At 42.3% G+C, this 23,750-nt stretch overlaps 1 protein-coding gene across 1 annotated transcript in view; it reads right to left on the bottom strand.

Moving 5' to 3' along the window:
- PDE6C (phosphodiesterase 6C) overlaps nt 1-23,750 on the bottom strand; it is a 59,681-nt gene that overhangs the window by 30,264 nt on the left and 5,667 nt on the right. The window contains 10 exon segments of the mRNA XM_068548981.1: nt 2,207-2,275; nt 3,482-3,625; nt 4,221-4,370; nt 8,940-8,987; nt 16,589-16,655; nt 16,759-16,823; nt 17,815-17,889; nt 21,447-21,587; nt 22,622-22,711; nt 22,815-22,967. Of these exon segments, the coding sequence (XP_068405082.1) occupies nt 2,207-2,275; nt 3,482-3,625; nt 4,221-4,370; nt 8,940-8,987; nt 16,589-16,655; nt 16,759-16,823; nt 17,815-17,889; nt 21,447-21,587; nt 22,622-22,711; nt 22,815-22,967 (1,002 nt within the window).

The raw sequence follows: 23,750 nt of genomic DNA, 5'->3' as shown, positions 1-23,750 counted from the left end.
CCAGGGCCCTTGGTGCTCAAGCCCTGTGAACCCATTCATTCAAGGCAGTGTCACTGCTTGTATTTTTTGTCTTCCTAATAAACAGGGGGCTTCTTGAACCAGGTAAAAACCAGACCACACTATCTTTTGCCCTCGAGACTTAACAGTTCCTTGTATCATAGGACATCTCAGTAATTACTGAATGAATGAAAAAAAAAACTGAATGAAGGAGGAGTGAATGCGGTACTTCTCTGGGACGCCCTCTCCTCATCTCCCATGGTCTGGTAAACATGAGCTGCAGGGCATGCGCAAGTGAACTGAAATGTCCTGGGAAGCAGAGGGGAAGATGGGAGGATGACTTTCCCCACTTCCTTTGCCCGAGTCACTGCACTGCTACCTCAGTGCTTCCCAACCCAGCAACATGCACCTGCTGTTATACCTATAAAAGGGACCACACCTTCCCTGAACTGAGAGTTAAAATGCATCCCTGCAGAAAATCATGGTAAGTGGAGATGCATAAATATTTATGTAGCTTGGAAATTATGCCAATAGTTTTGGAGAACCCCTCTGAAATATGTTTGTTTCTTGAGTTAAGTTTTATGCGGCAATGATTTGGGATGAGGTTAGAGCACATTTTACGTTCAAAATAGGCCATTTTATTGTAAAGCTACTGGTTCTTTGCCCATTTTATTGCTTCTCCATCATAAGACCCTTCCTCCTCTAAATAGAGAACTAGAAAATTTCCAACATGTCATGGATGTCAATTAAAGCTTTGTTTTACAAGAAGATAAGTTTTGTTGGGGGTAAATGAGGAGAAGGAGTCATCTTCTGGACCAGGTGTGAGAGGAAAGTGCTCAGAGGTAAAGCCAAAGAGAGTGAGAGAAGGAGGAAGAGCCTCAAGTGACATGAAAATATAAAGGTGGGAGCAGATCCCTGAAAAAGGGGTCACAGGCCACTGGCTCTGTGGTGGTACAGCCAAGGGCCAGGACGGGAGGACAGAGCCCATAAAAATGGGAATGCAGAAGGTGAGATATTCAGTACATCTTAGTTCAGAAAGAAGAACACATGTCGTGGATTGGATAGGGGCAGTGGAAAACAGGATGAGGTAGTTAGGGAGGGAAATAAGTGTGATATTATTTCAATTTTGAGTACACTGTATTCAAGCCTCTGAAATTGAAGGTCTAGGGGCCTTGGTAATCCCAGGTTCTTAATTGGGATCCCAGAAGGGCCACGCTCGAGAAATAAGGGCTCTACCCTAGTAGCAAGAGCAAAACTGAAATAGACCACCCCTAACAAAATCTAAAACCAACTCCTTCACCTGCCAGAAGAAAATCTAACCCTTTGAACAGAAAGATAGTATCTCCCAGAGCCCCTACAAGTCTTAATCCACAGTGTGTGGTTTTCAATTTAAAAACTATGAAGTATGCTTTAAAATGATCAAATGACCAAAACCCAAGGGTAAAAATAGACAGTAGAACCAGACATATAGGTGATTCAGGTATCTAGATGGAGAATTCAAAATCACTATGGTGAATAAATTTAAGAAGATAGAGAGATAAAGTAGATTAAATGATGGAAAGTTTCAGCACAGAGTTGGAATCTTGAAAAAAAAGAATTAAATATACATTCTAGAACTGAAAAAGATAATCTCTGAAATTAAAAACTTACTGGATGGGTTTAACAGTTGATTGTAGAACATGTGTTTGGGTGGGTTTAAACAGCAGACACAACAAAATACAGGCTTAATGACTGGAAGAGAAGTTATTTCAACTAGATATAATAGGGGTGACCCAATGGCAACAATAGGAAAGAACTGAATTCCTCCAGGGTCCAGAAGAGAAGCTAGCAATGGCAGATGATAATGGTGCCTCTAAGGGTCTATCTACATTCTATTGTAATTCTGCCATGTCTTCCAGGGTGGCCATACTGTAATCCAGAGCTATTAAAATAAACCAGGCCATGCTACCCCTAGAGTCTGTGCCTGCATTCCCTTATGCAGTAATCTAGTTTAACTATGATTCTAAATTATCTTTGTGGATTGTACTGTAGGGGACAAAGAGAAAGAAAAGCAAGGACCCAGAAGATCACTCTGTAGAAGAAATCTCTTTCCCTTTTAGCTTTGAAAGGTGCCAGAGAAGAGGAAACTCAACACTAACTTGAAAAATGAGAACAAGTGTCCTACTATATTTTATTTAAAAGGCATTAAGGATAGAAGTAAAACACTTACCAAAATTGTGACAAGTTGTTTTTCTTCACAGTCTTCAATTACATCTATATTTAACTTCTCTTTAAATTTCTAAAATGTAAAAGCAAAGGAGGTGTGAAATTCCTATAAAGTTGATTTCTATCTGATTCCTTTACTCTTAAAATCAGTTAAAATAAACTATGTTGTAATGAGTTCCATGAAAGATGCATTCTGGATACAAAGAAGATCTATAGCACTTGATTATGTAGAATTTTCTCTAAAAAATAATTATTCTCTCTTTTCCCCCCAAAATGTAACAGTAGCTGTCTCAAAAAAAGAGAGAGAGGGAGAGGGTGAGGGAGACGTCGGTTGTTTGCATGTAGGCGAGAAAAATGAATAGCTTACATCTGTTTTTCTTTAGTTTATAGCAATTTCCCTTTATTCTCCCCAGACATTTTCATCTTCAATGTCTCAAACTCTCAAATCAAATTTCTTTTAAGTCTCAAACCACCCAGCAAAACCAAAACCAACCAACCAACCAACCCAACAAACAAAAACACCCCAGGAAAACTACATCCACACACACTCTGAAAGCTTTTGAAATAAAGGAATAGAGACAGTGGGTGTGTTATATTTTCCCTTCATTTGGTGGTGATTAGAACACTGTTAGCGAATATCTACTTGCTCTCCAATCGTCCATGATGCTGATCTTGGTCATGTTTGTACCTTGAAAATTTTAGTGAATTTGATGTGAGGAAAGAACTGAAATGAGCTTGCACAGCTGGACTTGCTCTCTTGTACTTGTCATCACCATGAGAAGAACATCTATCAGGTAGCTGCTGATCAAGGATGATAGATGCAGAAAGCAAACCAAACACACAGCTTGGAGCCCAGCCCAACCAAGATTAGTTGAAGTCTGGTCAACCCACAGACTCATAAGTGAGAAATAAATGCTTATTGTCATATACCACTGAGAGGTTATGGTTGTTATACAGCATTACACGGCAACAGCTGACATTTCGCTCCCTAGAAATATTTTTTTCCTTGCTAACACTCTTGACTCTAGACCTCATTACTCCAGCTCCTACAGAGCTATTTTTAACAAAGTGCTATTCCAACCAAGCAGCCTGGAAATTCAGTAAGGCTCTGGGTACTGTGGACCACTCAAGTTCCCCCCAACCCCTCCTTCTTTGTTTCTCCCCTCCTTAGCCCAGAACTAAACCTATTCTCATTTGTCAGACCTCTGGGTAATTAGGCGAATTCCAGAAGCCATGGTTAGATAGCATCTAATGTCACAGGACTGAATTCCTCACTTACCAAAATGGACTTGATTTCATCAGGAGTAGCTTTGGTGTGGTTCATGAGCATTTCCTGGGCTATGTCCTTTCTGTTTTCTAGTTTATTCATTTTCTCATAGGTGTCAGTATTTAAAAGAGACCATCCGAGAAACTGTGTGAGAGTCTGAAATAGATAAAATGTGATTCGATTCTCTAAAACTAAAGAAAAAATAATTTGGAGGCAACAGTTTGCATGCTTTCCTATCAATCAATCTCCCTTCCACCATCCACAACCCAGTTCCTTGTTTTAATCTAAGAAAAAAAAAGAAAAAGTAAAATAATCAGCCCCAGACAATAAAATTGGCTAAGCCCTTGCTTTTCAAAGTGCTCCATGCACCGTGAATACTTTATTAGAGGAGAGGAATTACAAAAATCCAGTAGATAAAGCATGACCTGAAAATCAGAGAGGGCTGGAGGTGGCAGCAAGGGTGAGAGGTGATAGAAGGGGAGTAGGAGGTAAGGAGAGAGAGACCTTTCCCCAATTCCCTAGTACTGAAAAGAATTTTATTAAGCCAAAAGTTCACACTTTGGTAGAAAACGGTACAGTTTACGGAAGTCAGGAAACAGAAATGACACAATAACAACCTATTGACGGCAACCATGTGTGACTCACGTCTTAATTGCCCTTCAGAAACACCATTCCAGAATAACAAATAATTATGCAACTTCTATTATTTCATGCATTTCATCTACCTCCATTATTTTATAATTGCACTTACCTCAGTGATGTGCTCATCATACTCATCAAAAGGCTTTCCATCCTTCCTGTTGTAAAATGTAGCTACGCCCACGATGTCTTCTTTCTTGTTGACAATAGGCAGGGACAAGACGTTTTTAATGACCCAACCAGTCTCATCTACAGGTCCTTTCTACAAACAATAAAGACACTGAGGTTATTTTTTTAACTTTTTTTTTTTTTGAAATAACTATAGGCACACAGGAGGTTGCAAAAGAAATGTACAGAGAAGTCCCATGTACCCTTTACCCAGTTTTCTCCATGATAACATCTTGTGTCACTATGGTACACTAACAAAACCAGGGAATACATATTGGTACGATCCATGGAGCTTATTCAGATTTCACCAGATTTATATGTATTTGTGCACGTGCGGGGGTATGCAGGAGTGTTTCTATGCAAATTCATCACATAGGTAGATATGTGCAACCTCCCCTAGAACCGAGATAGAGAACTAATCCATCATCACGGGGCTCCCTTGCACTACCCCTTTACAGCCACCCCTCACTATTCCCCATTTAGGTTATTTTCAGTTTAAAGAAAGAATAATTGGGGGGTGTTAGATGCACAATTCCTATGTTGTATCAGAACATGGCTAGAACTGTACAGCCATAAAAGTGCTGTAGTACATTTAAGTGTCCTAGAACCAAGTGTCTGTATTGTGACAACCCTACCCTCTTCTCTTTGACCTCCCCCGCTCCAGCCCTAGAGATGGGAAGCATTTACCTGTGTTACCTCAGTGTCCCCTGTTTATTTCTTCTGTCCTCCAACACCTGTTTAGCTAAATTCTTATATTAAATTACCTCTGTTGAAATACCTAGTGTGGTTTCTGCTTTCCTGACTGATCCATCAAGAACGTTTTTTGTTCTGTGGTGTGGTTCCACTTAGTAAACATCTGTCAAGCCCCCATGATGTTTCAGGACCTGGGCTAGTTGCTGGGGGTGCAAAGGTGAATAATAAATCACTGTCCCTAACCTCAAGATAACAGTCTAGTAGGGAATGCAGACACAGAAGTTCAGGACTGTTTCTCAAAGTGTTGCCCAAAGATCAAGGGCAACAGATTGTTTTCTTTTTAGCTTGTTTCATAATCTCTGGGCATCCATCTTAAATAGGCTCCCCAGGTAATTCTAAAGTCCTCCAAAGTCTGAGAACCATGGTGTGGCACCTGCACAGCATGCAACAAGGCAAAGGTAGCCGAGCACCCATCACACCAGGCTATTCCTTCTTCTGCCTGTCCTCGGCTTATTTAGTCATCCTCACAGGCTCTGGTTAAGTCTCACCTCTCCCTTGAAGCCTTCTCTAACTTTTTCCACCCATATGGAACTTTTCTTTTTCAGAATTCCATCAGCACTTCTAGACTTGACCATACAATTTAGCATTTAGATAATTTCCAAATGCTTTGGAACTGCTGATTGTTGTCTCTGAGGCTATTTTCTAATCTTACCAAAGAGCGGTTTTATAAACTGTTAAATTCTACATAAGTGACAGGACAGTGCTGGGCATATAAGGGATGCTCAATAAACAACTGCTTATTAGTTGAAGAGCTTGCCTTTATACTTAGAATGAAAAGCAGAGAAACCAAACCTCAGTTCATGCTTCCTAATGGTCAAAGCTTTGGGGGAAAGAAAGAGCAGTGCACAGTGGTTCTCAAAGTCTTCATTTTTGGAAAATACTATGAAATATTTATATACTTATATCCTCACAAGGATGAGAGACAACATCAATAACAGAAAATATTACCTGTGTGCAAGGTAAGCACCTGTGTATTTATTTTTAAAAAGCTTCCAAAATAAGCTTTACTGACTGCCTCTGTTTTTTCAGTACATATTCAGTTGTTACCTGTTCATGCTCATGTGTCTTGCTATTAAGTTAGAGTTTGTTCACAGAAAAGTGATAGAAGGAACTTAAGATTTAAGAAAAATAGGACAAAAACTTAAGACAGAAAATTCTATGTACTTTTTCTTCTGTGAATTGGGGTCACTTTAATTCATGTTAAATGAAGAGCCCCTTACTCCACTTCAAGGAACACCGGGAAGACGTCTACTTCCTAATCCCTGGAATCTGTGAACAAGTTACTTTAAATGGGGAAGGAGCATTAAACCAGCAGACGGAATTCAGGTTGTTAGTCAGCTGATCTTAAAATAGGGAAATTAGCCTGGATTTTCCAGGTGGACCCAATGTAATTACAAGGATCCTTAAAAGTAGAAAACAGAGTCAGGATCAAAAATCAGAGAAGGAGATATGACAGCAGAAGCAAAGTCAGGGCGATGTGACTGCTGGCTTTGAAGATGGAAGGGAGCCATGAGCCAAGGCAGCTCCAGAAGCTGGAAAAGGCAAGGAGACAGGTTCTCCCCCAGATCCTTTAGAAAGGAACACAGTCCTGCCAGCACCTTGAATTTAGCCCAGTGTGACGCATTTCAGACTGCTGACTCCAGAACCGTAAGATAACTCAGTTGTGTTGCTTTAAGCCACTAAGTGATAATTGTTACAGCAGCAACAGGAAGCTAATATGTATACCTTGCCCCCAAGAAACATAGTTTGAGAATCATTGCCTTTGCAGGTTTGTTCTGACCATAGTTCACTTTGAATCACTGGTTTTTTCATTAAACTTCTCAGGTACAAGAGGAACTAGTGAGAATGGAGGTGGGTGTGTGCAGGTGGAGACAGAATGGGAAGGCCAAGCAGGGTGGAGGCTTGGGGAGGATGGGCACCCTATCCTGAGTCTGCCCTTTGGAATGATCCACAGGGGCAATGCCTGTGAGGGAAAACAGAAAGGGAGGCTGAGAGCCCATCAAGATGCAGTCCTGGGCTTCCCTGGTGGTGCAGTAGTTAAGAATCCACCTGCCAATGCAGGGGACACGGGTTCAAGCCCTGGTCCAGGAAGATCCCACATGCCATGGAGCAACTAAGCCCGTGCGCCACAACTACTGAGCCTGCGCTTTAGAGCCTGTGAGCCACAACTACTGAAGCCCACGCGCCTAGAGCCTGTGCTCTGCAACAAGAGAAGCCACTGCAATGAGAAGCCCACGCACTGCAACTAAAGAAAGCCCACATGCAGCAATGAAGACCCAATGCAGCCAAAAATAAATAAATAAAATAAATAAATTTATTAAAAAAAAAAGATGCAGTCCTGACCCCAGGGCTAAGGACAGAGGGAAGGATGGAGAGCTGGATGGGAGTGTCTTAGACCACAGTGCAGTTCTGAAAGAGTTTGCAGGGCTGAAGGGGATTCCTAGGACCAACAGTGCTGGTCAGAGGAGTCTGGCATCTCCCAGGAACTGGCCTGAGTGAGTATCCCGGCCCACAGCAAGTGTAGCCTCCGCGCTGACCGCGGATTTCCCAGCCCAGCAGCCATTTGACGGTCATCCTTCCTACAGTCAGAGACCTGAGAAGCACGTTTTCACGGGCACTACGCTGATGTTTCTTAGGGAGCTGGGCAAGTCCTATAGGCTGGAGGTTTACACCAGGTGGGTGCCCAGCCTCCTCTGCGCTGTCAGAGCCCTTGTGTGGCTGCTCCCATGGGGGCCACACGAGGCCCCCCCCACCGAAAGCACAGGCCCTCAAACCTCTGAGCGCAGCCTGATTCTTCTGGGCCAGCTCCCTGCCCTCCCTGTTCAGACTAAGACTGCTTAAGGCTCAGACACCTTAGAGAGTCCTTGTCCCTTTTTCCTGCCTGTGCACTCTTTCCTGGCACCCAGTTGCCATAAACAGAGGGGTCAGGGTTGGGCACAGTGTGGTCACAATTAGGCCTTCGGAGGCAAGGAGGAAGGAGCTGGAGCAAACGCCGTGTGGTGTCTGCACGCTTCCATGGCAGTGAGCAGAGAGGAGTGCGGAGAACAGAAGGAAACCTGCCCCGTAACTGAGCAAGCAGCACAGGTTTCCCAGGCCTGGGCCCCTGCTGCTGAGGGTGCGCCCCTCACCCCACCCACCCCAGGCGGGCTTCGGCTTCGCCACGTGGGCAGAGATGGGGCTCTGTGGGCGCGTCTGGGTGAGACCGGAAGATGGACGCTAGTGGCCCCCACTGGGAAGGCTATCTCCACTCCCGACTGGGGCAGGGCTCCAACTGGATGTCAGCTAAAACAGGACACAGAACGGCAAGGGCCAGAAGGCGGAAAAGGAGAGGTTGCCGGGCCAAATGCCAGTTTACCCCAATGGTCAGGTGGGGAGGGGGTGGAAGAGGGGACAGGTGGGGAGGGGCATCTCTGGATGTTGGAGGAGGAAAGATAAAACCAAGAGTCTGACAGCAGGAGGGGCCCCCAAGAACCCAACAAGAAGTTCCTTTTCCTGATAACAGCAGCAATAAGCCGCCTGGACGGGCCCGAGAAACCTCCAAAGGGCTGAATTCAGGTGGTAGGATGTATCCAGCTAATCATTCAGGCAGAGACCATTTACTGAGCACCTGTGATGCGCCAGGGCTGTTTTAGGCACTGGGTGGGAGAGAACGGAGAAGTGGCAGCCCCCCTGCCGAATGCTGGGGTGACAAACACCCTTCTCTCCTCCCCCTCCTTCTCCTCCCCCCTCTTCTCCTTTCCCTGAAGAACGTGCTACTTGGTGGTCACTGGCCCAGCCAGGGTGAGTGGGACATAAGCCTTGAGTGTGCCTCCTGGTCACCCCCGAGCATAAAGCAGGCTCTGGGGATGGAGAGGGTCAGTGCCGCCCCCCTCCCCGCACTGACAGGGGAGGCCTGGCAGAGGGCAGTTACCTGAAATGTGAAGTATTCATCCGCTGGGGCGTTCAGCATGTTGCAGATCTGTTGCAAAGCAAGAGGAGCCATTAACCCACAAAGCAGAACGAGAAAGAACGCGGGGAGCAAGGGTTTCCTCCCTAGGTCTCCACAGCTCGCAGGCAAATTATTCACCCTAGACCTCAGTGAGGCCACATGTGCTAACAACACGCTGGAGCTGAGATGGGCTGGGACCTGGGCCCCTTTACTGGAGTGCTTGCATCTGAGCAAACATCTCCTGGAGCAACAGAATACAAAGAAACTATACGGGACTAAAAACAACTGCATGCATGCCCAGTTGGGGCAAATCACGAACGATAAGATACAAAAAGGCCACAAACCAACTGCCACTTCTGAGGTGCCAGGAGCAAAAGCAGGGTACTGCGTGTGATCCCTGCACACAGCACGGCCAAGGAGGTGGGCAGACTACTTAAACCACCCCTCCGGCCCAACCCACCAATCCGCCCCTACCCTCGCCCCATGTAAGGAGCCAGCTCGCCCCTCCCAGGAAGCAAACAAGGGCACCTGTGTCTTGTTTTTGCTCCCTCATGCTGCAGCACGAGTGCCAATAAAGCCTTGCCTGAATTTCTCCTCTGGCCTCTTACCAATTGCTATTGATTAAAGAGTCCAAGGACCTGGGTGGGTAACAAAGTTAGCTTCTCTTCTACTAATTAAGTCATTGGATGACATTTAGCCCCATCTCTGCTCCTTCCTACTCTCTCAGCCTCTAAGGATTCTTCTTCCAAATTCAAAGCAACTAGCTGTTCAGACCAAGGAGAGGAGGAGCCCAAGCACAAAGGCCTTTCTGCCTGGGCAGGTGTGGCAGCAATGCTGGGAAGGCTCTGTTTTCCTTCTTTTTTTTTTCTGATGTGGGATCCGGGTTGGAAGAAAGTGGCTAAGGGGCAGGAGGGAAAAGCCAGACAGCCTTTTAGGTACGTCAAAGTAAATATTCATTAGGAGACATCACTTTAAGTACTAAACTCAGAGACTATTGCTCACATCCATAAGGACAAGAAATCATTCCATTTTTGGTCATTTTGGATTATCTTTACATCAGGTCAAATCAACAAATGGGTCTTTTTTTTTTAAGTAACAAGCAGTGGATTTAATTTTGGGGGGGGGCTGTTTTTTTTTTTTATTCAAACAGAAAGTCACAAAAATTATAATCATCCTCATCAGTTCACTCAGTCCCATGTAATTAATTTTTTTTATCTTGATCTTTTGTTAGCACTTTTATGAATTCATCAGTTTTCCATTAGAGTTCTGAAAATGCTTATTCATTCAGTTCAGCAGTATAGTCAGTTACCAGAAACCTGTACTTGTCAGAGTCTTTTCCATGAATTCCTTGAAGATGAAACCCTTTTATAGGAACATATTTGCAAGAGCATCAGAGTACACCCAGAACTGTCTGTAAATGACAAAAGACTTAAAAATGACCACGGTTAAAGATTTGATGAAAGTTCACAATAATGCAATTGACAAGGAAATTTAGTTATTTCTGAGATATACATTTTAAAGTAATAACTAGAATTATGACTTATAACATTATACCAGAACATATAAGATTTTTAGAAATTTCATGTAATGTCTGAAACATTTATATTAATGTCTTAATAAAAGACAATATCTTTCTTTCCACCAAAAGTACATTAGATACTTTATTTTTGTTTGTTTGTTTTTGTTTTTCCAGCATCATGATTTAATTAAGGGAGCATATTCATTGTAGAGAATATATTGATGATTGTAAATCTGACTCCTCATTACAGCCTTAAAATTTTTGAAACACCAAAGCACAAAGATGTAAATTATATATCCAAACTACAGGTACAAAACAAATACATGCATTTTCCATGTTCCAAAACTGAGTACACACTGTACTGTCACAGGGAAGGGGTTTACCAATGAAGACGTGACAATGAAGTACTCAAGATTGATATACCAAAATAAAACATAAAATAGGAGTTTATAAAAACAAGTTTGACAATAGCAGAGAGGACCCTTCGCATTTCTGAGCAAAAATGCATTTCATTATATGTACTCTCTCCTAAAATGAATAAACTGGTCACTTGAGAATGCTCTGTTTATTTCTTCTATTATACTACAACATTCTCCATGTCTTTGGAAAAAAAATTTGTGCAGGATCTGTGGGATAAGCATGCATGGTGATGGAACAGCACAATTGCACTGGTTCTTACAACTCACTTCTAGATAAGGAGGAAGTGTTATTCATTAGTATGGCCCAGTCTTAGCCAATATTCAGTTTGGAAAGACACTGGGTGAAGATCAGAATGATCTGAAATTCCAAGTTCTAGAATTGATGATTTTATATGCCATTGTATTAGCCAGACATCTTTTCTTTTTATTTTTAAATTTTTATTGGAGTATAGTTCATCTACAATGTTGTGTTAGTTTCTACTGTACAGCAAAGTGAATTGGCCACATATACCCATATATCCACTCTTCTTTACATTCCCCTCCCACACAGGTCATTATAGAGTATTGAGAAGAGCTCCCCGATAAATTAGATACTTTAAATCATAGCATTTTAAAGTTAGAAGGCACTTTAATAATTGTTTAAGCTTTTCTTTTCAAAGATGAGGAAATCGAAGCCCAAAGAGGATAAGTGATTTTGTTCAAATCCCTGGGATGAAACGAGAACTGGGATCTCCAGCGAGGGTGCTGGTGGAATCACCTCTCCTGCTAGGGGTGGGGAAAGCCCTGATTTGTATCATTAACCAATTCCATGTTGTAAATACTCCCACCATGGAGGATTTCAAGTTGCCAACAGTTTAACACCCTGCTTACCAAATTCCCGAAAATCTACCAATCTGGTGAGTAGGTAAGAGCAGGCCTCTCCATCTAGTGCACTAACTGCGCCGGCCCCTCCGGCCCAAGGGAAGTGCTTTCTGAGAGTGCTTGAGCCAGGCCTACTATTTTTGTACTACTCTTACAAAGCAAATGGGACCATCTTTCAAAGTTTTTGTTAGTATATACAGTCTAAGAATTTAAGGACTCGTTTGTGCTATCCATTCATTTTATAATCTAATTTGAATAAATAACATGAACTGATTGGCTGAGCATCCTTCAGGTGTGTGTTAAAGAGACAAAAAGCAGTTTAGTTCTCTTTTCTGACCTTTCCATCAGCAGTATCTGTTTTGGTCCAGGCTTCTCCAGCCTTTAGAGAACATCTATAGATGGGTCAAGGTCCTCGAGGCCAAGTATTTAACTCAATATTCAAAAATCCTAGGGCTTCCCTGGTGGCGCAGTGGTTAAGAATCCGCCTGCCAATGCAGGGGACACAGGTTCGATCCCTGGTCCGGGAAGATTCCACATGCCGCGGAGCAACTAGGCTCGTGCGTCACAGCTACTGAGCCTGCGCTCTGGAGCCCGCAAGCCACAACTACTGAGCCTGAGTGCCACAACTACTGAAGCCCACACACCTAGAGCCTGTGCTCCACAACAAGAGAAGCCACCGCAATGAGAAGCCCGCGCACCGCAATTAAGAGCAGCCCATGCTCGTCGCAACTAGAGAAACCCTCGCGCAGCAACGAAGACCCAATGCAGCCAAAAATAAATAAATAAACTTATTAAAAAAAAAATCCTCTCTACCCTCCCCATCTCTCTCTCTGTCTCTGTTTCTGTCTCTCTGTCTCTCTCTGTCTCTCTCTAAGTTTACAGCTCATCTTGATTCCAGCTTGGTTTGATCCTGTACTTAATGCCTCCAATTCTATAAATGTAATTCTACAAACTAATTTTCATTTTTAATATCTCATGTTTTCAACTCTAAAAAGTCACTCAACTGAAGTCTGCCGTTTCCCATTCAGAGCTGGGATTTACTGGTTTGATGAGAACTCTGTGGGCACGTGTTCCCTAAGTGCAGCAAGGTCCAGCTGAAGGACCTCTGAGACTGCTCACCTGAAAGCCTGCCTTTACTCTATTAGAAAGGGTTTGCGAGAAAATTATCAAGGGAAAAGTTTGAAAAAGCTAAAAGGAAAAGTTTCAAGCAGTCTAGAGGAGCATCATATATATACAATTAATTATGATTTAACTTGCACATCATGGACTTCCCTGGTAGCGCAGTGGTTAAGAACCCGCCTGCCAGTGCAGGGGACACAGGTTTGAGCCCTGGTCTGGGAAGATCCCACATGCCGCGGAGCAAGTAAGCCCGTGTGCCACAACAACTGAGCCCACGTGCCACAACTACCGAAGCCCGCGCGCCTAGAGCCTGTGCTCCGCAACGAGAAGCCACCACAATGAGAAGCCCGCGCACCGCAACGAAGAGTAGCCCCCACTCGCCACAACTAGAGAAAACCCCGCACACAGCAACAAAGACCCAACGCAGCCAAAAATAAATAAATGAATAAATAAATTTATTTTTAAAAATTGCACATCATTTTTATTATCCAGAAAACAGCATTTAAAGATTCCTGAAGGCCCCGTCTCTTAAATAATTAGGTCAACAACCTCATTTTACAGATGATGACATTAAAACCCAGAGAAGTCAAGGGATTTGCCCAAGGTCAAGGATTTGCCAATGGATTTGCTCAAGGCAGGACTGAGTCATGGCACCCAGGGATCCTGATTCATAGCCCCTTGCTCTCTTCACCAAAACCCACCATCATATCACAAAAGTCCCCCAGGAATGGCACTGCTCTGGCTGGGTCTGCTGAAATGTTTGATATCATCCTCTAGACCAGTGGTTCTCATCCATGGGTGATTTTACCCACCAGGAGATATTTAGCAACGTCTGAGACATTTTGGATTGTCACAGCAGGGTGGTGCTACTGGCATCTAATGGGTAGAGGGCAGGGAGGCTGCTAAAAACCCTACAATTCAGAGGACAGCTCCCCACTACAAAGAATTATCTCGTCCACAATGTCAGTAGTGGCAAGTTTGAGAAATCCTGTTCTATACACAAAAAAAATGTTTTTAATAGATCCTGCCTTTTGTAAGCACATAGTATAGGGTGACACATTTGGGAGTGAAAGGGAAGGCTGAATAACTCATGAGGACAACAGGTGTAAATGGAAGATGTCCCATACAAACTGGGAGGTATGTTCACCCCAATTCTGGAGTCCCAGGAAATGGCTCAAGGTCAATTCTCTGCAAATCACTTCGGGAATGCTAACTTGTCTAATGAGCAATTTGGTGAGAAATGCCTTAAACTAGATTTACACCAATTTGCCATCAGTCTTGGGCTACCAGCAGAAAGGATAACAGCAGGGGTGAGGCCAAGGGCAGCAGCTGAGAGGTGAAAGGCAGCAGTAAAGCAAATGCAATGAATCTGTGATAGAACCAAAATCTGGGGGGAAAAAGTCCTCCACAGCTTTGGAATCGACTCTGGCAAGTTGGTTATATGGCAAATTGATGATTTGGCAAATGAACCATTCAATGAGTTGGCTTTTGATGCATTAACTCTCTCCAAATTGATTTTTGGACAGTAACATGTTTACCTAGGAAACATCTAGGAGAGAAGAGGTGCTTAAAAAATGGGCATAATAAAAAAGAATAAAATAATGCCATTTGCAGCAACATGGATGGACCTATAGATTATAATGTTAGGTGAAATAAGTCAGAGAAAAGACAAATATCATATGATATTGCTCATATATGGAATTTAAAAAAATGGTACAAATGAACTTATTTACAAAACAGAAATAGAGTCACAGATGTAGAAAACAAATATGGTTATGGGGGAGGGATAAATTGGGAGATTGGGATTGACATATACGCTCTACTATATATAAAATAGATAACTAATAAGGACCTACTGTATAGCACAGGGAACTCTGCTCAATACTCTGTAATGACCTATATGGGAAAAGATTCTAAAAAAGAGTGGATATATGTATATGTATAACAGATTCACTTTGCTGTAGTACAGCAGAAACTAACACAACATTGCAAAGAAAATACACTCCAATAAAAAAAATTTTTTTTAAGTGGGGCATAAATTTCTTTATACCGGCTACAGCAGCTTTGGGGTATCAAACTTGATAAAAACCCTAAATAGAGCCTGGTAGATGGGTTGCTGGGAAACTGAGGACAGGGGCCAATGGTCAAGCTATTTGGCTATTTTGGTGAGGCTGAAAAATTGTGGTATCTGTGGATTCAGTTAGAAATGAATTGGAATATTTTGGTCATTACCACCAGGTCAGGAATGACATTTAAAAATATTTCAATTATAAAAAAAAGGGGGGGGCGGGAATTCCCTGGTTGTCCAGTGGTTAGGACTCCACGCTTTCACTGCCAAGGACCAGGGTTCGATCCCTGGTCGGAGAACTAAGATCCCACAAGCCACGTGGTGTGGCCAAAAAAAAATTTTTTTTTTCAAAAATTTTCAGTTATTTTGGAGCAATTTTGAAAACATGACATTTGTTAGTATATATTACTGTTTACTCCTAAAAGACATAAGATTGCTTCTCCCTTCTTTTTCTTTTCTTCCCCTTTGGCATATCTCTACACTAAGAGATCATGTCACCTGGTAAGGCCACCTGGTTCTGTAACCAACTAAGCCCAGAGTTTGGGCATCCTCCTTGAAACCCAGGGTAAATCATCCCCACATAGAAAGATTATCTTGCAGTCACAATAGAATTTTCCTTACTCTGTCACCATTCTGAACCCAGAAATGTTCACACTAAGCAGAGGCAAATTTATGACAGTAAAAGAAAAAACACTAGACAACCTAGATTTTGTTTCACTTCTCCTATGACCCTTGGGTGACTCTTTTAGTCACTGTAATTTGCATGCCCATTTACTAAATAATGACGATGCATGAACACTAACAAAACACAATGCCAACACTAAAGAAGAAACAACTATGCAAATAAATGCTGTAAAAAATTTTTTTTAGAAAGTTGGGTTTGAAGGGGGAAGAAGGAAAAATGCCAACATAAAGAAACGTTAAAAGCACCAAACATTCTTGCAGGGAGGAATCTTGATGCGAAAAAAAAAAATGACACAGATGGTGGAACAGCCCAACTAGGGAGAGAAATCAGCCATGAGAAGGAAGGAAAGTATGGTCACGGCCGAGTGGGAAAGCTACAGAGACCTGGTCCTCTGGCCCTGAGGCCTATGGGACCTACCGGAGACCTCTTGTTGTCTTCCCACCCCTGACCTCTCTCAGCCAGACCTGGCCTACTGCCCCCCCATCCCACCCCCCCCACCGAGAGACCAGGGCAAAAATCTTCACTTCATCTATCAACTCACTACATTTTGCATTGCAATCAGTGGCAAAGTTCTTTCTTTATATATATTTTCCTTTTTGTCAGTAATTTTCCTTGTTTCAAAAGTCTTGACCAAGGGAACTATACTTGAGATCAAATTAAACCCAGCATGAATCATAGTCATGAACTGCCAAAGGATGTCTGAAATTTGTGTGGCCGCAGAATAAGAGGTTGGGGGATGGATTAATCTTTCTCATGTTAACTAAATATTTTCTTGTAGAGTTTAGGAGTTTCTAGTTCACTTACATTTGACTGCCAAGATTCCTCTCTCCTATGTCCTGTGCCAAAGCGGCCACCTCACCCTTACCTGGTGCATACTTGCTTTCATAATTGTTCCCATCTCTTAGCTAATAAAAGTTTCATCCAAAGTTATTTAAGATTTGAATTTGTTCAGTAACTTACAAATCCATTTTCAGCAACGTATGTTGGTAACCCACTAATGAGAGTCCAGTGGTCCGCAGGAGGTGTCCTTGAAGAAGATTAGAAGAAAGAAAATCAATGCTATACAGAGAAATGCACTGGATACAAAAATAAAATGGCAACTCCTGCCGCTGCTTCATGGCAATACTCACGGAATGACTCTGATCTCTTCTTTTCCACGTAAAATGTAATCGATGATTTTATAAAACATGACTTCCTAAGAGGAAAGAAAGAGAATATGAGAAAAATCTTACTTCCCAAAGAAGACACTTTTCCTTAATGAACTTATATTTTAAAATTTAAATAACACCTTATTTCCCAACCACATTTCTCTGCATAACATAAATTACCAAACTACTCATGTCCTAATTATAAGCCTGTAATAAGGCTGGAAATATCACTGGCCACTTATCTATATGAACAAGCCTACTGAACTATTCTAGAAAGTTGAATTCAGCCTAACTGCTTCTAGGGGAATCTTGGGTTTTCTTTTAATTTCTTTCTATTGTCCAGAAATAACTGACTAATCACTCCAGTGGAACAAGTCATGGAATTTCTCAACCACAGTCAATGTCTTCCCTTCCCAGCTGTACAGTGCACTTACCCCCTTCCAGCACTTGCTTATCCGAACAGGGTGCCTCAGAAGCAGGATTCGGTGGACACATTGTCAAAGCTGGAAGCAACTTGAAAACTAGTCTTTCTACTTCTTTGGGCAGATGAAGAACCTGAACGTTCCATCCCATGCCTTCCCTTTCCTGTGTGCTGGGGATACCGTGGTGGAACAAGCTTCCTATGAAGCCTGCAGTCAAGGGGGAAAGTAAATCTAACCCAACTCTTCCCTGGAGATCCCAGTCTAGGGTGTCAGAAGAAGGTCCTGGGCTCAGTGTGTTTAAAAAACTGTGCAGGAGGCTCTGATGCATCCCTCCCTATTGAGAAGCACTGATCCACCAAGCCCTGGCTTCACAGAAAACGAAACTGAGAAGTTAAACAATGAGTGAAGGCGAGAGCCACCCAGCTGGTTTGGGGCAGAGCTGGGACTTGAACCTCAACCTCCTTGTCCAGTGCTCTTTCTACTACTCCGAGGTCCCCCAGGAAGTCACAGGACTAGAAGCCAGTCCTTCTCGGGCCAGCGCTCTTTCCTTTATGCACAGCCTCCTCTAGTTTTAGCACCTGGTACAGATATCATCAACAAAGATGTCTGCACTCACTCTGCCATCTGGTGTCTTTGGACCTTTATAAGGCTCCACTTCTCCAAGCTTGACTGGCCACTCATCATAGAATTCCTGGAAGCAATTATATTTAAACATTATTAAGCAAACTGTTCCGTGACCTACCATATCTTATATGAAGGTCATTGGTTTGCATGTTTTATGTTAACTTATAATCCTGGAATTTTAAAGCTCTTTTTCAGCAATACCACTTATGAACTTGTGACTGTGAACAAGTCAACCTTTTTAATCTGTAAAATGGGGACAATAATGAAATTTATACTATAGGGTCATTGTGTGGATTAAATGAATAATACAGAGCACCTACCCTGACACATAGCTAAAAGTACTTAATAGATAGCAGCTCTTTTGTAGACAATTAAACTAAATCCAGATAGGTTAAGAGGCTTGTCCAAAGTCATGCAGAATGGACAACAGTGTTGCTTGCCTTACCCAACATTCAATTCCCCCTCTTCCTCGCTAACAAAACCTGATTTTATTTAGTTATCAGGTGGTGATTTGTTCAGGGAAGATGGGCCCTGCACAGCTCACGAGTGGTCTATGTAAGGTGCCTGGAATTAGTTTGAGGGCAGGTATGTGGCCTGGATACGGACAGTGAAGGAGAAGTCTTCCAAGGGCCTTCTGAAGAAAGGTTTTCTTTAGACCAAAGGTGATGAGGATGATATTTGTAGGAAATGTCTCCCAATTTTGTCATGTCTATGAACCAGGTCTTGAGCTGCAATAGCCATCTTACCACCACAAGAAGAGACCTCACCAACAATGCTGAAGGGAGCAGAGACTTTACCAGGAAAAAATGAAAAGCACCTGGGACTCTGATGCCTGTACCGAGCTCTGAATTAATCAGCCATAGAACTGCCCTACTCTGGGACTTCTTGTTAAATGAGGTAATAACTGTCAGGTTATTAAAGATGCTTTTAGTTGGGTTTGATGTTACTTGCAGCCAAAAGCATCCTAACTAATACACTCAGCTAGAAATTCCCAGAGCCAGGATCAGAACTCAGCCCTCCTGACACTTGGTCCCATGTTTATCCACTTAGAACAATTATTGTGAAAAGATAATTTCCAATCACATGGAGAGTAATAAATATAAATGATATGGTATTCATTAGTTATGCTGAACTAGGAGAGCTCCAACAGAATTAATGAAGCAAAATGAGAAATGAGCATTATATTGTGTGTGAGTAACATTAAATATTTTTTAATTTTTACTTTAAAATAATTTTTAACTTTTCAGAATATAAATCCTCAAACTGGTAATAAAAATACACTTTGGGCTTCCCTGGTGGTGCAGTGGTTGAGAATCTGCCTGCTAATCCAGGGGACACGGGTTCGAGCCCTGGTCTGGGAAGATCCCACATGCCACAGAGCAACTGGGCCCATGAGCCACAACTACTGAGCCTGCGCGTCTGGAGCCTGTGCTCCGCAACAAGAGAGGCCACGATAGTGAGAGGCCCGCGCACCGCGATGAAGAGTGGCCCCCGCTTGCCACAACTAGAGAAAGCCCTCGCACAGAAACGAAGACCCAACACAACCAAAAAAAAAATTAATTAATTAAAAAAAAAAAAAAAGAATAGCTCTTTAAAAAAAAATACACTTTTTTTTATGCCCTAATATGTGCTGGACACTATATAGATATAGATTTAGACATATAGCTATAGATAGATAGATATGGATATATAATTTCCAAATAATCTCAACCCTCACAACTGATGAGAGAAGTCCTCATTTTACAGATGCATAAACCAAGAATCAAGGAGGTTAAAAGAACTTGCTGAAAAGAAGCACAAAGTCAAAGAACGGACACTACCCAACTTCGAGACTTACTATATAGCTACCATAATCAAGAGAGTGTGACACTGGTGGAAGAATAGACGAATAAATCAATGGAACAGAATAGAGAGCCCAGAAATAGACCCACACAAATATAATCAATTGATCTTTGGCAAAGCAGCAAAGGCAATGGAGAAAGAATAGTCTTTTCAACAATTGTACTGGAACAATTGGACATCCACATGCAAAAAAAAAAAAAAAGAATCTAGATATAGATCTTATGACTTTCACGAAAAACAACTCACAATGGATCATAGACCTAAATGTAAAATGCAAAATTATAAAACTTCTAGAAGATGACATAGGAGAAAATCTAGGTGAACTTGGGTTTGGTGGGATTTTTTAGATACAACATCAAAAAATGGAAAAATTAGACTTCATTAAAATTAAAAGCTTCTGCTCTGCAAAAGATACTGTTAAGAGAAAGAAAATATAATACTCTGGCAGAGAATATTTGCAAAACACATATCCAATACAGGATTTGTATTTAAAATACTTAAAACTGAATGATAAGAAAATAACCCAATTAAAAAGTGAGCAAAAGATCTGAACAGACATCTCCCCAAAGAAGACATACAGATGGCAAATAAGCATATGAAAAGATGCCCACATCACATGTCGTCAGGAAATGCAAATTAAAACAATGAGATACCACTACACACCTATTAGAATGGCCAAAATCTGGAACACTGACAAAACCAAATGCTGGCGAGGATGTGGAGCAACAGGAACTCTCAATTATCGCCAGTGGGCATGCAAAATGGTACAGTCACTTTGGAAGACAGTCTGGCTGTTTCTTACAAAGCTAAACATAGTCTTATCGTGTGATCCAGCAATAGCCCTTCTTGGTATTTACCCAAAGGAGTTAAAAACTTACGTCCACACAAGAATCTACACACATTAACAGCAGCTTTATCCATAATTGCCAAAATTTGGAAGCAACCAAGATGTCTTGCAGTAGCTGAATGATTAAGCAAACTATGGTGTATCCAGACAAGGGAATATTATTCAGCATTAAAAAGAAATGAGCTATTAAGCCATGAAAAGACATGGAGGAAACACAAATGCATGTTGCTAAGGGAGATAATTTAATCTGAAAAACCTACATGCTATATGATTCCAACTATATGGCGTTACAGAGAAGGCAAAACTACAGAGGGAGTACAAGTATCAGTAGTTGCCAGGGGGCTGGGGTGGGGAGAGGAAAGGATGAATAGGTGGAGCGCAGAGGGTTTTTAGGGTGGGGAAACTATGCTGTATGATACTGTAATGGCAGATATATGACACTATGTATTTGTCAAAACGCATAGAACAGTATAATACAGAGAGTTGAATGTAGACTGTGGACTTTAGTTAATAATGACATATCAATATTGATTCAACAACTGTAACAAATGTACCACATCAAGGCAAGATGTTAATAACAGGGGAAAGGGTGGGGGTAAGGAAGGAAGAGGTCATGTATGGGAACTCTCTGATCTTCCTGCTCATTTTTTCTGTAAATCTAACATTACCCTAAAAGAATAAAGTCTATTAATTAAAAAAAAAAAAGACCTGCTGAAGGCATATAGCCAGGAAGTGGAAAAGCCAAGCCTAGATCTTTTTTGCTCCAAAAACGTACATGTTTACCTCTATACCATACTTTCTTGGCACCGGTTCTTATGATCTACCATGACAAGTAGTTTTCATAGCGTATCCATTTTTTTTTTAATGGATTGCATTTCATGTGATGTGCATTTTATAGGTGATGTTAGGTGAGACCAAATGTACGGAACAGTGACCTTCTCCTTGGTTATGTCCAGCAGTCCAATGGAGTATCGTTCACAGTTCAGGTATGTTCTAACAGTGTAGAGAGCTTTGTGAAACTGTCACTCAACATCCGTGAGCTCTTCAAATACTTTGTTGGCTGACCACATGAGGATCTGAAAGTAGGTATTAAACAGAAAACAATTAGAACAAAATACAGTACGAAGAGGAGCATTCGTCAGAAGAAAACAGGAGGTGCATCAAATAAAATGAATACATGTCACCAAACAATGCAATTCCATTTTGGCATATGTACATGTCCAACAAATTACTCAGATTTTCTGAGTGGGATGATGAGTAGACCTTTTGCAAGGATGTGGGTTTATGAAAGGGGAGAAGCCATGATTGGTCCCCACGTCCAAATGTTTTGGCTCCAAAGGGCAAGTGATCTAACAATAAATGCAGAGACAGTTCCTGGACAGAGGGCCCAGTATTGGTGGCCCACTGGCTCCTCCCGGTCCCTATGGGGAGGAAGCCACACGCCTCCTTCCATGCATTCTAAGCTAGTCAAAGGTCACCTTACCTAGGCAGTGAGCACAGGATGGGACCTTGGAAGTCCTCCATCCCAACCACCCTCCCACCATTGTACTGATGAAGAAACAGAGGTCCACAAAGCGGTCCAACTCAGGTATCCTGGCTACCAATGCTGCTCTTTATCCCTCTGGCTCAAGGAGGCAACACAGGAGTGATTTGCTTCTCAGATTAATACCTTTACTAGGTATTGGGTCGGCCAAAAAGTTCGTTCGGGTTTTTCCATAAGATTTTACAGAAAAACCCAAACGAATTTTTTGGCCGACCCAATACCAGGAATACATAGTTCTGCTAAAAGCTTTATGCGAACTAATTCATTTAATGACCATTTGATAGTCACAACAACCATGTGGGGTAAGTACTATAATTATCATTGCCATCTCATAGAGGAATAAACCACAGCTACCCAGGATATGGACTGAAGAAAGCAAGCCAGCTGTACCTACAGATAGAGGGACACGAAGATGGGGTGGGGGGAGGGGACCATAAGAGGACACTGAGGATAGAAGTTTGGGGACCTTATCCATGTGGTGTGGATAGGAAGGGTCTGGGCTTGTTGCCTCTGGGTTGCTTTGTCAGACAGGTCAGCATGGAGTGGTTAATGTCACCTTCTCTTTACCTGACTTCTTCGGGATTCAATACTGTACAAGTAGTTGGTATGATGAAGCTTTAGGATGACAGAAACAAAGTTGAGGTATCTGGAAAAGACCTACAGATGGCAGAGAAAAACAAATTAGGTGTGACATCTTTCTTTCATTATACAACAAATAAGTTTCCTGAGCCTCCTATGGGATGCCCAGGGTTAGCGTTACCTCTTCATCCCGTTTGGAAAATTCAGATGCATCTACTTTGTTAACTGCCATAACCACAGCAAAAGCCTCCTTGCCCATCACGATGGGGGCTGCCAGCAGGTTCCTGGTGACATATCCGGTTTGTTTGTCCATGAAGTCAGAAAAATGGCTGTTCTGCAAGATACATTCACACATTTGCCAAAGCAGCATAGGACCATGAGTGTAGATGTAGGGATGGCAACAGATCGTCCTCTCTAGTCCAAGTCCTACCAACAGACAACCAGGGCCGCTGCACAGTGGTCCCGAGCAAACATTCCCCACCCACCTCCCACCCTCAATTAGAGAGAATGAATGAAGCACAGAATGAAACTGCCTGTTTCTGAATGAGCATTTCCCGCCTGAGCTACGGCCTATCCCGGTTAGGCTGAGGTTGGGCCAGGAGAAAAGAGGTGATGTTGTGGCCAAATGGAAAGTGAGGCTCTAAGAGGTTGGGGGGGGCGGGTAGATGCAGGATTACAACAGGCGGAAAGTGTGTGTCAGAAGGAGAGCAGAGCTGGGATTCCATAGAGCTCTTCTTTTTAATCACAGAAGTAAAATGTGCACTTGAAACCACCCAACCCATCATAACACAAAGAAAAAATTATTAATCCCCCAAACTCCTCCTCCTTGAGGAAATCCATGTTCCTGCTTAATACATCTCTTTCTATGCCTTTCTCTCTGCTCGGACAAAGGGTTCACTTTTCTTTTTTTAAATAAAATTTCCTTTTCTAATTTTATACAATCCTTTCATCACTTAACACTACCTTGCGAACTTCCGATGTGTACGATGTGAACTCATCTTCTGGTTTCTTGTAGACCACTCCACAGTGCGGGGGCCCCGGATCTGCTCAGCCAGCCTCTACTGATTCAGTCTGTTGATAGTTTTCCCCACTGCAAACAATACTGCACTAATCACTC

The sequence above is a fragment of the Eschrichtius robustus genome, chromosome 7 (assembly GCF_028021215.1).
Source record: "Eschrichtius robustus isolate mEscRob2 chromosome 7, mEscRob2.pri, whole genome shotgun sequence".
In the NCBI taxonomy this organism is placed as follows: domain Eukaryota; kingdom Metazoa; phylum Chordata; class Mammalia; order Artiodactyla; family Eschrichtiidae; genus Eschrichtius; species Eschrichtius robustus.
The sequence above is the reverse complement of the archived record's forward strand: the minus strand, read 5'-3'. Positions and strand labels throughout refer to the sequence as shown.